This window comes from Aspergillus thermomutatus, assembly GCF_002237265.1.
Source record: "Aspergillus thermomutatus strain HMR AF 39 chromosome Unknown NODE_19, whole genome shotgun sequence".
NCBI lineage: Eukaryota > Fungi > Ascomycota > Eurotiomycetes > Eurotiales > Aspergillaceae > Aspergillus > Aspergillus thermomutatus.
The window spans coordinates 90520-104897 of record NW_020798067.1 but is presented as its reverse complement, the minus strand read 5'-3'; the positions used below and the strand labels follow the sequence as shown (position 1 = coordinate 104897).

Genomic DNA, 14378 nt, shown 5'->3' with positions numbered 1-14378 from the left:
GTAGTCGATTAGGGGCTCTACTTGGTGGAAGATGTAGTCTTCTTAGAGAAACAAGGCATTTCAGGCTTATAATCAAAAATCGACGGGCTGTCACCGTTGTATGAATAGCAAAGTTACAGTAGCTGAATCAGTAGAATTCAACTTAATTGAGGACACACTGACCTTCATTTACGGCAAGGTTGCATTGGGAGATTCCCTTTTGCAGCTGAGGACTGACAGAGAGGAGTCGTAGTTCAAGAAGGTTGTTGCGTGATACTGGGGAGGAGAATATATATGGCATACATTGTGGCTGTCTTGCAAGGCATATAATGGCTATGGATCTAACATTCTTAAGATCGAACAGTGCATCTCACGGCAAACCCTTCGTTGCTCAATGCTTCGGAAATTCCGCGCCCCAAGTTCCATTCCTGGTGACGACGGGTTGGCACGCTGACATGACCCCAACCATGCGAGACCACTGTGTTTTGCTGGGATTCCGCCATTTGTGCAGAGTAGATCGCTGAATTGTCAAGTCCCCGGGCTTGATGATGCGTGTCTCTCCAGAGGACAGGGTGAGTTCGATCTCGCCCGCGACCTGGATGACAAAATCCAGGCTCACCGTCCGATGCAGGGGACTCTCCGAGTCTGGGGGCGTATCGATGTACCAAACATTGGCCCCGCCACCCTGAGTGACCAGCGGAGGAAGCTCGTTGAGCGAGGTCTCGTAGAGCTGGAGGTCGGTGCCATTAGTGAGCACCACGGGCGGCCTGTCGGTGGTATAGCCCAGACGCATGAGGGCACCACCGACATCGTTCACGACGGGAAGGGACTCGTTGACGGTGTTGGAGAAGAAGGAGTTGCCGTCATCGTCGTTGTCGGTAATGTAGCGTTTGGGGTTCGGAAGAGCGTTGTCGGCCATGATTGATCCGTGTGCGATTTTGCTGCGAGAAACGAGTTGAGGCAGGTCAGACGAAGGTATGTAGCCGTGGGTGATACCCAGGCAAATCAGAGAGAAATATAGAAGAACGAAGCCGAACATCATTCGGAAGCAGAGGCACCAGGGTTCGCCGTCGGGATTCACGTGCAAGTGGAGGGGATTCCTGCAAGCATCTGCATGCAAGTACGGTGTGCGATGGGACCCTGATAAATGCATTATCAAGCTTATGACCAATACCTAGACGCCGATGGGGATGTCGACATCCGACAAGACAGGGCCTTGCTCACAGCAGCCAATTGTGGGCCGTTCCGAGGGAAGTTCCCATCCCGAGGCCTGCCTTCTCACTCTCTCACCCTCGGGAGTGAACAGCCCGAGTCTATGAGTTTATACCAGTCGGTGGGTTTCAGTGGCCAATACTTTCGCGGATGAACCTGTTCAGTTCTCTTTAACCGCGGGTGGCGAGGTAGTCAACGAAACCTGCCGCGGCCGAGTGATATCGGGAAGAAGACGTGGCCAAACGAAGTCAGACCAGGCCGTCGTTCCCCAGTCACAGCGATAGGGTTCGAAGATGGCTAGGTTATCTCTAGAGGGCCGTTTATGTAGGAGGAGAGATACATTCACAATGTAACTAACAATAAACAACATACATTTAACCATGATAGAATACGGAGTAATCCCCGTTGAGTCACTATGACCAAAGTCTAGTCTACATCATTCTGATACACTCAGTCTGCGGTCTCCTCGTCCTTGGGCTCTTCCTGTGATGCGTTACTGCTCTTTGCCTGCATATGGGCCATCAACAGTGCCGCCTCGTGAGCGTATTTACACTTCATGCGAACCTTGGCCCCAAAGCGGTACATGACAAAAGGAAACGGCAGACACGCCACGGTCAAGAATGCCGGAATCGAGGACGCCCAATGGATTCCCAGATTGTTGAACATGGCAGTCGTAAACAAGGGAAAGGCAGCTCCCACGAACGCCCTCAGCATTGCGCTGGCCGCCAGTACGGAAGCAGCGTAGATGGTGTACGCATCCAGTAGATAGACAAGGATGGCAATGAAGACCAGCACAGTTCCAAAGCCAAAGGGGGCGCTGAGGATAACGCTGGCGGACCAGTGTATGCTGGGTGAATTAGTCCATGCAAAGGCAAACATCCCCACTGGGAGTGCGACTGCTCCCACCATGGCCGGGGGAAGGCGAGACTCTGGGGTAGCCTTGTACCCGAGCTTTTGGTACCGGCGCTTATCGTCGACGATAGTATAGACCAGACCCAGAAGCATGCCGACAGCCAGACCGAGAAACGGCAGGCTGCCGACTCCTGGGTTCCAACCCCCAGTGTTTCTGGTAGACAATCGGTACCGCAGGCAAAAACATGTAGAGGGTGCCGTAGAGAATGGACATGTAGATAGAGGCGATTAGAACAATGGGCTCCTAGAAGAGTAGTACCCACGGTCGTTTGACCGTTTTGGCAAAGAGCTCCTGCACACGAACACCCGCCTGACTCTTTTCGAGGACACTGATGTATCGTCTCCCCGTCCTCCTTGATAGATGGCGAGCTCTTCTGCGCAACAAGACAGGGCCGTAGGTCTCTGGCAGAAGGACGATTCCAATGATCCACACCACTCCGATAAATATACAGCAGACTCCTTGTACCCACCGCCAACCGACTGTGATGGTTACGAAGCCACCGATGATGGGACCAAGGATAGGACCCATGAAAGGTGCTGTAGCGAGGATTTGCGAGGCAAACCACGCTGAGATATGGGGAACAAGTCCGCGATGACCCCGCCAGCATTGGTCAGAGGTGATGCGCCGAACGCTCCGGCAAGGAAGCGAAAGACCAGCAGGGACGCGACATTCTTGCAACCAGCACCAGCGACCACAAAGGCCGTCATGAAAAGTGCGCCACGACGAACACAGTCTGTCGCCCATACAGCTCGGACAACGGCGCCCACAACGCCGGCCCGATTGCAAATCCAAGGACAAAAAGGGCGACGCCTGCTTGGAACAGCTCACTGCTGGCATGTAACTCTTTGGTGATCTGACCGGCCGAGGCCGAGTAGGCTGAGGAGGTGATCATCCATTTGCGCCAGACGGGAAAGTTCATGGGATTGCGAGGATCCTGATGCAGAAACTCAACGACGTAGGGATTCTCTGGCGTGCCTTGACCCTGACAGCGACCATCAGGCCGAGTTTCCTCGTCCGTTTCCTTTGCTGGCTGGAAAGGGTTCCTCATGGCTTGCGAAGTTCACCAGAGATCCACACAGGACGCAGCAGCAAACCGAAGAAAGAGATTCCACCCCTTCTTGGATTCTTTCCGACGCTGTTCCCCTCATCATTATTAATGGACGGTTACTTCTCGAGGGTCAAGTCTCTCAAGGAGTGAATTGCTCGGTGGTTCGGAGGGCAGGATACTACCACCGTATGGCTTGTCGTTCCAGAGCAGCCATTGCATACCCCGTAGACCGTGTGAGAGATAGCCAAAAGGGCAAATCATGTAAGACCAAGACTGTTCCCCATGGATCAGCCGCCGATCCTTTGTCCTGCAGCTCGGTATGTCAGTCAGCAGTCCCGAGATAGCTCGGAATGTCGAATGATTGGCTATGTGTCAGCCACTTTGGGAAGAGATGTGGTGTTACTCCCGCAGTGCGTGGAAGCTGCAAACTGCATTCTCCGTGTCTTCCGTTCCTGCTGTCATCGAGTGCTGTTCTGCAATGTGCATCTTGCACATCATACGGCCTAGGAGTCGTACGACTGTCCGACAGTAACACTGCAGATCGACGTATGACAAATGCTCGCCTTCTAACCTCATACTGAGCAACGTTTGGGCAAGATGTCCTCGGCTTCACCAGCCCAGCCGAATGGCTCCCTACGACACAGAAGATACAAGGCCGCCCTTGCCTGCGCGACCTGTCGTCGTCGCAAGGTCAAATGCGACGGTCTCCGTCCAGGTGCTTCCGCATTCTCTTCTGACCCGTAGCCTCTCATCAAACTTCTGAAGTTGCAAATGCTGATGAAGGGTATTTTTAGCTTGTGGAAGATGCCAAACGAAAAGAGAGCTTCGGGAAACATGCACTTACATCCCTGCGTCAGCCCGCCGTAGCAGTGTTGTCGACCATCCTTTTTCATCAGCTGCAGCATTTCCACCACTACCGACTCCTGCTTCCGAGCAATTCGATGTCGTCGGCACTCCAAGTGCTCACGGTCCCGGTGATCCAGGAGAATTTTCTTTCGAGGTCAAGGCTGCTGTGGATGCCAGACTGGGGCTGCCGTCCTCGAAGAAGCGGTGCCCTATCCCTCTGACGGATGCCCCATTATTTGGCGTGTTCTCGTTTCCAGAGGTTGTAGATGGCGCTGTGGATCCTGCCGACAATGTGCTTCCCCCACGCAAGCATGCTGACCACTTGGTGAGCCTGTACTGGCGATGCCTGGATCCTCTGGAGCCGTTGCTGGATCATGGATCTTTCTTTGCCGCTTACCAAGCACTATTCGCTGGCAGGGAGATGGAGTGCAATGAACAAATCTTTCTCTGCACCCTCAATCTTGTATTTGCATTGTCTACCCAATTACAGGAACACACTCCTTCGGAACAGCGAGACAGTGCCGGCAGAACCTTTTTTCTTCGAGCCTGGCATCTGCTGCGTCCGGAGATCGTCCTCTGGCAAGCCGGCTCATTGGAGACCGTTCAATGCCTGGTTCTTATGACCCGATATCTTCAATGTACACCAAATTTGCAGCAGACGTGGATGGCACTGGGTTCAGCTGTCCGGATTGCCCTGAGCATTGGCGTCGACCGCTCAGAGAAGCATGTGTCCGGGTCGGATAGGGAGAACCAGTTGACCCGGGATGTTTGGCAGCAGTGCGTGTTCATGGACAGGTACGGAGAAGTGTTCCTGCATCTGAAGACCTACGGCTCTGCTAATTCTAGGTCAGAAGCCTTTCCTGGTCGCTTGGGCGTCCTTCCACGGTACCTAGCGTACCCTTCTTCACGGTCGACTCATTCCGACATTTTAGCAACCTACCTGACTCCGACAGTGAGGCGGTCGCCGTAGTCTCTGAGAAAATGCAGCAATTGACGAAAATGACCGGTTATATTGGGCTTTCTCAAGTGCTCGCCACCAGCAGTTTGGCAGAGGGCCTCGAGTTGACTGTGCTAGCCCAAGCCGAACCCAGTGCTGTTATGCAGATCGATGAGTCTCTGACTGGAGTAGAGAACAGTCTCCCTCCCATTGCATTGAATGCTGCTAGTGACGAAACTGGCAGTCTCATCGACCGACGGTTGCTCCTTCTTCGTCTCCGGTGAGTCCTGTCAAGCCTAATTGCAGTAGTTCTATATCCGATGCAGAGCTAAGCCTTCGCTTTCCCAGTCTTGCGCATACACGCATCATGCTTCTTAGACCCATCATGGCTCGCTTTTGTATATCGAATCTGCAAGCGCCAAAAGCTCCCACATCAGCTGAAGCGGGTTTGGGCGACCGCTTCAGCCAAACATGCGCCACACTGTGCGTTGAAAATGCACAGAAGCTCGTCGCACTAATTCAGGAGTGCTCGCGATCAGACAGGACCGGACTCGTCCCCTGGTGGTATCGTATTTTCTACCTCTACATCGCAATGCAGCATTTGATAACCGCGATGCTGCGACCTGACGTCTTCGGGACTGCGGTCCTGGAGCCCTGGAACACGGCTGTCTCGGTACTCGGTGCACACGAGCACCTCAGCCCGTCTGTCAGGCGATGTCTGAACAGTTTTCAGATGATGTGGCAGAGGGTCATTGATATTCACCGTCCACCCACTCAAGACGCTCGTCCATCTCGAGCCGATCGCAATATGGGACTCCACGACGTCTTTCAGCATCTTGGATTTGATGCTCAGATTCCGCTGTTCGGGCTGGAGGATCCAGCGTGGCTGGACAATGTGGATTGGATTACATGATCTTGCTCTAAGCGCTTCCACTCAGTATCAAGTTTGCTTTTAGCTATTCAGCATTCGTCTACGTATGTAGTTGCTCTTGACCTGGCAAACGATGATGCTTAAGGTGGAAGATATTCTTGACAACAAGTGAGTAATCGCCCAGATGAGGATGGGCACTTTCGAGAATGTTACAACAACCTCAATATCGTGCAGCGAAGATGTATAATCCTATATCTCCATGTTTGAAACCCGTTTTCGAAGACCTACAGAAGATTCATACATTTCAACTCGCAGAGGAGGACGAAGGTGTTAGTGACAATACTCATTTGCACTTATTCCTAGAAGATCTATGGAATAGGGCTTGATGGGCCTGACCCCGGTTCACAGATTCCCAGTGAAGGATATGTTCTAAGAGGACGCCCTCATATCACCATCCACTCACGATTTCCATCGGATGAGAGACATTCCGTCATACAAAGGCAAGACCAGATTGTCGATTCTCGGGTCATTCTTGCAAAATGCACTCAGCTTTTGCATCTTTTTCCCGCACTCAATCCAGTATGGGACCAGATCCTGTCTCAAATGCTTGCCGGCGTCCTCGGAGATGGCCAACCCACGGGAGAAGACTGGACACAATATACATCAGTACTCACTCATGCCTCGCATCAGTGTAAAAGGGCAACACTCACCATTATCACAGATAATCAAGCCATCTTGGGCTAGGAGTTTCTGATCGAGCACGGTCTTGACGTAATCCTCGTAGCCCTCTTTCTCTGCGTCGACAAAGACAATGTCAAAGGTCCCAGTGAGCGTGAGAATGGAGTCCTGTGCGGGACCTTCGAGCAGAGTCACTCGATCCTGAAGCCCATACTTCTCGATGGTTCGTTTGGTGGCCTCGATCATCCGGGGCTCGATTTCCGTCGTGATGATCTCAGCCTGCGTGTCCACGGTGGCCTCCTACCAGGCCATGGCACTGAACCCGGAGTAGCTGCCAATCTCAAGGACTGCTCAGGCTTCAGTTAGTCAGGTTCCTTTTCTTTAGTTCGTAGAGGAGTTCAGGGACGAGCGAGGTACTTCGCTGGGGCTTCAAAAGCTGAGCGAGAAAGTTGTTCGTGGCGCCCTGAAGCTCCGATGACATCTTGTCCGAGTCGTCGAATTCTTTGCACGTCTAGTCCCACAAGTCCTTCATGCTCGCTGACACGCCGTCCGAGTACTGTAGACAGTACTGCTTTCATGTTCTCCCATTATGGCCTTTTGTTTGCTGCCAGGGACTGCAACAGATGGTCTCGTATTCAGGTGTGATGTGCGGTGATGCAGCTCAGGTGTTTCCCCTTATACATTTAAGAATGTGTTCACATAATGTGAGTATCACAGCTGACTCTTCTTTATATAGCTGGTGGTTAAGGCATTGCATCTGGCTTTTGAGATGGAGTATCCTTGGGATGGTGTCTTGGATTACTTTCTCATTTGATTCACCAGAACTAGGCTTCATGGCACCTTGAGCACAAGCAACCAAGGAATACCCCTTTTTACAAGGACCATGCTCTAGGTATACTGCAAGCATATTGATCTGCAATGGATGAGAAATTTTTCTTACTAACGATCTAATTTTGGCGCGCATAGATTGGGGTTTCCAGCTGATTGTTCCCCTCGCAGCCTGTGAGTCAATATCATATATCGGAGAACTAGCGAAAGAGAATCCAGACTGCTGGAGAAGATACGATTGGTCTATGGACTAGAGAATAAGTTATTTTGACTCGCAAGGAATGATTCCTCATCGGATTTGACCCACTGGGAACGAATACAGGCTTGGCATATCAAACTAGCATTGACTGTGCCAATTTGGGAATCAGAGAGAAATCCTGCCTATAATATAAAGGGGGAGTCGTTGCTCTCTTAACAACTCATCTTTTCATTCCAATTGTACGCTTCTAGGAAAATACTCAGCCATGCCAACTCCATCAAGTCAGGTCTCTGCACCAATGCCGACCATCACGGCACCCTGTACCCTAGACACATGTCCCCTTGACTGGGCACTGGTTCGCTACATGCCCAGTCTTCCAGGAACTGCTCTATACCTGGTTCTCTTCCTCATCATGCTCCTTGTCCAAATCTACCAGGGATTCCGCTCCCGCACCTGGTCCTACCTCGCTTGCATGACCTGCGGGCTCCTTCTCGAAGTCGTCGGCTACGGAGGACGTCTCATGCTTCACGCAAATCCATTCAACTTCTCTGGTTTTCTCCAGTCAGTAAACGCTGCTGCAATCCCCTTTCACCTGTCACCGTGTCAGACTAACTGCAGCTAGGTACCTCATCTGTCTCACCATCGGACCTGCCTTCATCACCGCAGCCATCTACCTGTGTTTTCGCCGCGTGATTATCATCTACGGTGAGAGCTTCTCGAGGATCAAATCCAGAACATACGCCATCGTCTTTGTCACCTGCGACCTTCTATGTCTCATTCTCCAGGCCGCAGGCGGGGCCGTTACTGCAACCGCAGGACGGGAGCAGGATGGCCTCCGTCACACCGGGATCAACATCATGATCACGGGTTTGGCGGCGCAGGTTGCATCGCTGGGGGCATTCATGGCGCTTGCTATCGATTATCTATGGAGATTGCGCCGACAGCGACAGTCCCAATCCTGCATGGCATCGTCGGGTGTCAGCTGGAAATGGAGAGGGTTCCTCTGGGGTTGGTGATCCACATCTGCAAACACACAGCTGTTATTTGAAGGGTAATTCTGACGGAGAGAGTAACTCTAGGATTGGGCATCGCAACGTTCCTCATCTTCATCCGATCGATCTTTCGTACGGCGGAATTGAACGGCGGGTTCAGCAGTGACCTGGCCAATGATGAGATCGCGTTCATGATCCTCGAGGGGGCGAGCATGATCGTCACCTGTGGCTGTTTGAGTATATTCCACCCGGGACTGAGTCTAAAAGGGCACTGGAAGGATCCCACTTCGTGGCCGTTGAAGGCCCGGCAGGACGACGGTTTTCCGTTGGCTGAGACTGGCGAGGGGGATAGACATTAGGCACACTGCACACATTATAGGAAGGTGGAGGATTTTACCTAGAGCGGATAAATAGTCAGCACTGTCCTGAGCTGCTTGAATCGATCTGTTTGGTCGAGCGCTGTGGCAATTGACTGATCTTTGAAAGTGTCTGCCTGCCAGTGCTTAGGACAAACTTTATTGAGCCCAGAGACCGGCTATTTAGGTAGCAGGGCTTCGATTGGACAAGAAATTGAAACATCCCCGTCTTGCCAGTCGCCAAGCAGAATTTGTCCAGTGTTATTGGTCTGATCGTATTGCTCCTCCGGAACAGGTATAACGTGGACTAAAGTGGACCAAGATGTATCAGACATATATGGAGTATCTCCCTTCTTGTTTTCAGTGCATAGAACTTTCTACCTGCGTTTGTAGTCTTCATATCGAGAATTCTATGAATATACGCAAGCAACAGGCAGGTGCAATGCGCAGAGCTCATACTAAATCAAGGACAGGGTGCCGAACATGCAAGTATGACCCCTTTCCCGGTGGTAGTCAATCAGACAACAACTTCGATGTACATCTGATAGGATATTCGCTGACTTGATCCTCCCGTGCTGCTGCAGAGCCCGCCGAATACGCTGCGACGAGACATGGCCCTCCTGTAAGCGTTGTGCGACCACAGGCCGTCGCTGCGATGGCCCTTCTCTTACCCAGACCAGCCCAGTCACAGTCTCATTCGCTCAGACATGGACGTTGACACCAACGGTCAGACTGCGACAACTCCCCAAGTTATGGGACGAAAGCGAACAAGACACTCGGTATGTGCAATACTTCATCGAGTGTCTCTCACGGGACACGCCCAGCTGTGGCGGCGAGTACTCGCACTGGCGACCTCTCATGATCCAAGCCATGCACCAGGAGGTTGCCGTCCGTCGAGGTGTTGTCGCTCTGAGCGCGCTTATGCAGGAACGACTGGCGCATGGTTCGTTGGGAATACATGGCTTCGATGCGCCGCCCCGGAGCGGACGGTATCTTTTCGGGCTGAAGAAGTATGGCAGGGCGTTGACGTCCTTGCAGAAACTAGTCAAAGATATGGGAAGTGACAGATATCTCATCCAAGTGGCCTTGCTCTGTGGGATTATCTGTATATGGTTTGAGATTCTCATGCGGGATTATCTTGCCGGGTTGAGTCACCTGGAGATGTGTTTGAAGATTGTTCGCAACGCAGGCCCTTTTGGGAATGTCGACTCCGAGATCCAAAGAGCATATGTGCGAATGGACATACAAGCATCGTTGTACGTGGGAATCCGCGCCCCCGTCACGGTCCCCGAAGAAATGTCCCCGATCCCCTACGTCTTCGACTCGTTCAACCAAGCTGAATCATGCCTGATGGAGGAGTACGCCCGAGTGGTCCACTTTTTCCGTAATGTTGCCAGCTTCTACCGCCACCACCAACCAGGTTGCGTTCCGCTGGAGTTCATTGCATACACACACACCCTACAAGCACGTCTTGAGCTCTGGAAGTCAGCATTCGGGTACTCCTATTCCTGTCAGAAGGCGCAAGGGAGTCCGCAGACTTCTGCGCGGGCTTCTCTTCTGCTCATCCAGTATTACATCGCGCTGGTCACCGCATCTACCTCTGTCTATGCCGAGCAGACGCTGTATGATCGGTTCCTGTATGCGTTCAAGCGGATTCTTCTCCTGGCGAAATCATCAAACGCCTTCCAAGTGAGTGCTGCTGCAACTTCACTTGTCGGCGTTCCAATGGAGATGGGCGTCATTTACCCGCTGTACTTTGTCGCAACCAAATGCCGCGACTCGATAGTCCGGCAAGAGGCCATCGACTTGTTATCCTCGGCGCCGTATCCAGATGTGGTCTGGGAGGCGCCTATCCTGGCGTTGGTGTCACAAAGGGCAAAGGAAATCGAGGAGATTGGACTGGATGGAGATCAGCCGATCCCCGAGTTCAAGAGGATTCATAGCCTTGGGCTGGATATTGATCCCGAATCTCGCCAGGTGCGAGTGGAATTCCGTAGACGGTCCAACGGAATGGACGGGGAGTGGGATGAATGGAGGGAATCGCTTAGCTGGTAGACACAAAGCACTCAGGTGATGAGAAATCGAATAACTTCTGCTGCCAATGTTGTGTCTTCAAGGCTCTTCTTAAGTCCGTGGAGTTAAGCCTCAGCACGAATACCAAACGGTCAGACTGGACGCACATCGTCCTTAAAGCCTCGGAGATTATTAACTTAGACATATAGTCAGTGTTGATTATTGTATTTCAAAGCTATAAATCTCCCTTCTCCCCGCCAGATGTCTCGTCTAAGCACCACATCCTGCATTCACAACATGCCCACCTTTCAGACAATCCTCATCATTGGAGCCACCTCGGGGATTGGCGAAGAATTAGCTCGCCAGTATCATGCAAAAGGCAAGAAGGTTATCATTTCGGATCGCCGAACAGAAAGACTTCATGCTCTGACGGCTGAGCTACCAGGGTTGGGCTCCATCCGGGTATGTGCAACGTCTATCCTATAACATACGACTGTTTAACACAAGGCAAAGATGGATGTGAAGAATCTTCCAGCTCTGCCAGTCAAAATAGACGAAGCATTTACGAGGTACCCAGACATCGATGCAGTGATCGTCAATGCCGGCATCCAGCGTCTCCTGGACTTCAACAGCACCGATGTATCTGCGAGCCAGTACCCAACCACAGACGCCATCACCGACGAGATCACAACCAATCTGACCGGTCCGACCGTCCTGGCACGCTGCACGATCGAATACTTCAAAGCATCGCGAGCCAACCACCCTTGTCTTCTAGCCTTTGTGACCTCGGGTCTGGCGTTGGTCCCGGCCACCATGTTCCCCGTGTACTGCGCCACCAAATCAGCGCTGCATCACTTCGCGGTGCTCCTGCGAAATCAGCTCAATGATACCCCTATCGATGTGGTGGAGATTTTGCCCCCGTACGTGGAGACCGAATTAGACAAGGATCACATTGAGGAATTGACCAGACGCATGGGTGGGACGAAGCCGCAGGGGATGCCGGTCACGCAATACGTTGAAGGAGTTGTGCGAGGGCTGGAGGTTACAGAGGAGAATGGGAAGATTCTGAAGTATGTCGCTGAAGGGTTTCCTCGTGCTGCAGTTGATGCATGGGTCACGGCTATCAGTCCCATGGCGCAGATGTTGCATACTGAGCTATGAATCTCTAGACAGCTGAGGAAGTACTCGGGTTGAGAAGGTCATCGATTGGGAATGTTGAATCCTGTCTGAGAAGATGGTTCTGATACGCAGTCTCAAAATCGTCTCCTTGCACAAATGCGTCCCAAGCATCCTAGTCGATTTCTATTAGCTTGCTCCCTGCCATACCTGAACAGAAAAGAAAATAGAGAAAACGCACCCAGTTCAGGTCAAGGATGTCCATATTGGCGTCCCTTGCATTATCTTCATATGTCTCAAGATGTAAACTGGGAATAGAGGTAGACTGGCCACTCGTTAGAGTGGGATCGGAAGAAAGGCCTTTTTCGCCATCGACTGAGTCTGCCAGGTCAATTGCTGGTGGATGACAATCTGGAAGACCGAGTTTCGGGCGTAACAGCTCCAGCATCGTGTCAAGCACGAGTCCGACCTTGCCTGCGTCTTGATTCTCACCTGCCAGGTTGTTCCAAATTTGGCGCGAAGTGTCGAGGGCCCGGAATATCTCCTGTGGACGGGCATCCATCTGCGAAGGACCCTGCTCTGTCCGAGTCGAGTATTGCAGATATAAGCACAGCACCATCGCAGCCAGGCTAAAGTTCGCACTGTCGGGAGTGACGGTGTATCCATGGAAGCTGCTCAAACACCCTCCCGGCTGAGCCTCCCTGTATATGGCGGCTTGATGTTGGAGCAGTGTCATGGACGAATCAACGCTTCTTTGCTGAGACGGAGCAAATGCTGTATCTCCCCGGGCTTCCTGAAGATACTTTCGATGCAATGCGGTGACTGTTTGGTGGTAAATCGTGTCGAGCTGGACCTTTTGCACCATCAAATATGCAGGCTCGTGTGGCGCATTCTCCCAGTTCTTCAGTTGCAAATGGGGAGGAATCGCCTTATACGCCTCAACAAGGTCGCGATCCAGTTGTAACACCCTCTCATAACGCTGCGGCTGTACGCAATTCAAAAATTCGACGACCCGTCTCATTACTCGGGTTATGTTGTTCTTGGCCAGCAAATAACCGATTGGGACACTCGCTGAAAACGGTCTTGCGGATGGCAATTCGGACATTTCTTCTTCCATGTCGGTATCGAGGAGATTGCGCGGTGGGTCCGTATCGAAGTCCTCCGTTCGGATGGCAGCTGGCATGCCAAGATGAAAGGAGGACAGGCAGTCAATCTGGGCGATTGTGCTCCAGATCCTGCGGCGCATCTCTCCCTCAAACGGCGTCGGATTGGAGAAATGGGACGGATCCCGGTGCAAACCCAGTCTCATGGCCAGGCGCACGATCGAGCCGATGGGTGTGATCAATCCGGCTCCCCATTCTTCACGATGAGAGAAACCAAAGATGCTGCGCGTGACCATTGCTTGGAGCGTCTGGAGAGTGGTCTGCTTTGTTTTGATGCGCTCCAAGCACTGGCCAGACTTGCTGTGGTAGAGTTTGCCGATCGTCTCAGACATTCCCGACTCGTCTTGCGCATCAGGAAGGAATTTCATTGCCAAGCTGAATATCGAATAGAGCAGAGCTAACCACGATAAAGTAATGGACGATGGGTTCTCCCAGTATTCTTCGTACTGTTTACAGTCAGTGATGACTGACTAGCTGCAGAGGATGGCTGCAAACCTGCTTCATAAACGTCGGATAATGAATCGAATCTGGTTTTCTTCATTAGACAGTTATGGTTCAGGAAACACCATTAGAAAGCTTACACCTTGCTGGACCAACGAAAGCGTATGGAGCAAAGAATGCTGATATCAATCTATCCGCTGCGGAGCGAGACGGCATGACTGCTAGGAGCTCATCGTCCAATTCAGGATCGGTTCCATATGGATAACTGCTCATATCCTTGGGTAACTCATCTTGGATGGGAGATACCGCCAGCTAGAGTTTTGATCAGCATCTTCGGCATATTCGCATTCGCATGTGCTATGGTACAGGACAAGCATACCTCACCGAGGACACTATCCCAGTGACTCCCACTTCGGTAGAGAAGTCCGTCAAAAAGCCGGCCAAGGACCGGGCTTGTGGCCCTGCTCTCGAATTGAGATGCGGCGCCATTCACTTCCTGTCGTCGACTGGGACGGGTTGCATACAGGCAAAGGTTACTGGATCCCCGTATCACACAATTGTGGCAAGGCTGATGACGATCACACCGCAGCCTAAGCCGTATCAGCTTCATAGAGAATGTCTACACATGTTAGAGCACATACTTGCGCACCCGGCAGGAAGCACAAGACAGCGGGACTCGATTGCGTTTGGCGGGGCTGGTTCTTGATGCAGCTGGGACCGTGGGTGATAATGGATCCATGTCGCCTGGTTCATCGGAGTAGGTATTATTCTATCGCCTTGATGAGT

General features: G+C 52.0%; 7 protein-coding genes across 7 annotated transcripts; 3 read left to right on the top strand and 4 right to left on the bottom strand.

Annotated features, from left to right (window-relative positions):
- Positions 1-370: 370 nt before the first annotated feature.
- On the bottom strand, positions 371-898 carry CDV56_108292 (cupin domain-containing protein; the record flags this gene model as incomplete). Its single annotated transcript, XM_026761911.1, has 1 exon — positions 371-898. The coding sequence occupies one exon, from the start codon at positions 896-898 to the stop codon at positions 371-373; it is 528 nt and encodes a 175-aa protein (XP_026617675.1).
- Positions 899-1641: 743 nt separating this feature from the next.
- On the bottom strand, positions 1642-3152 carry CDV56_108231 (uncharacterized protein; the record flags this gene model as incomplete). Its single annotated transcript, XM_026761850.1, has 3 exons — positions 1642-2257; positions 2367-2735; positions 2833-3152. The coding sequence occupies 3 exons, from the start codon at positions 3150-3152 to the stop codon at positions 1642-1644; spliced, it is 1305 nt and encodes a 434-aa protein (XP_026617674.1).
- Positions 3153-3749: 597 nt separating this feature from the next.
- Positions 3750-5848, top strand: CDV56_108155 (transcription factor domain-containing protein; the record flags this gene model as incomplete). The annotated part of the gene is made up of 4 exons (XM_026761774.1): positions 3750-3867; positions 4010-4793; positions 4850-5215; positions 5284-5848. The coding sequence occupies 4 exons, from the start codon at positions 3750-3752 to the stop codon at positions 5846-5848; spliced, it is 1833 nt and encodes a 610-aa protein (XP_026617673.1).
- A 417-nt stretch (positions 5849-6265) lies between these two features.
- CDV56_108126 (O-methyltransferase) lies at positions 6266-6730 on the bottom strand (the record flags this gene model as incomplete). The annotated part of the gene is made up of 2 exons (XM_026761745.1): positions 6266-6453; positions 6517-6730. 2 exons carry the CDS (start codon positions 6728-6730, stop codon positions 6266-6268), a joined length of 402 nt encoding a protein of 133 aa, XP_026617672.1.
- Positions 6731-7776: 1046 nt separating this feature from the next.
- On the top strand, positions 7777-10914 carry CDV56_107986 (RTA1 domain-containing protein; the record flags this gene model as incomplete). The annotated part of the gene is made up of 4 exons (XM_026761605.1): positions 7777-8072; positions 8134-8519; positions 8582-8728; positions 9503-10914. The coding sequence occupies 4 exons, from the start codon at positions 7777-7779 to the stop codon at positions 10912-10914; spliced, it is 2241 nt and encodes a 746-aa protein (XP_026617671.1).
- Positions 10915-11169: 255 nt separating this feature from the next.
- On the top strand, positions 11170-12033 carry CDV56_107948 (putative short chain dehydrogenase; the record flags this gene model as incomplete). Its single annotated transcript, XM_026761567.1, has 2 exons — positions 11170-11334; positions 11386-12033. 2 exons carry the CDS (start codon positions 11170-11172, stop codon positions 12031-12033), a joined length of 813 nt encoding a protein of 270 aa, XP_026617670.1.
- Positions 12034-12037: 4 nt separating this feature from the next.
- Positions 12038-14331, bottom strand: CDV56_107875 (putative C6 transcription factor; the record flags this gene model as incomplete). Its single annotated transcript, XM_026761494.1, has 6 exons — positions 12038-12163; positions 12230-13597; positions 13647-13678; positions 13733-13904; positions 13972-14182; positions 14234-14331. 6 exons carry the CDS (start codon positions 14329-14331, stop codon positions 12038-12040), a joined length of 2007 nt encoding a protein of 668 aa, XP_026617669.1.
- Between the last annotated feature and the right edge of the window lie 47 nt (positions 14332-14378).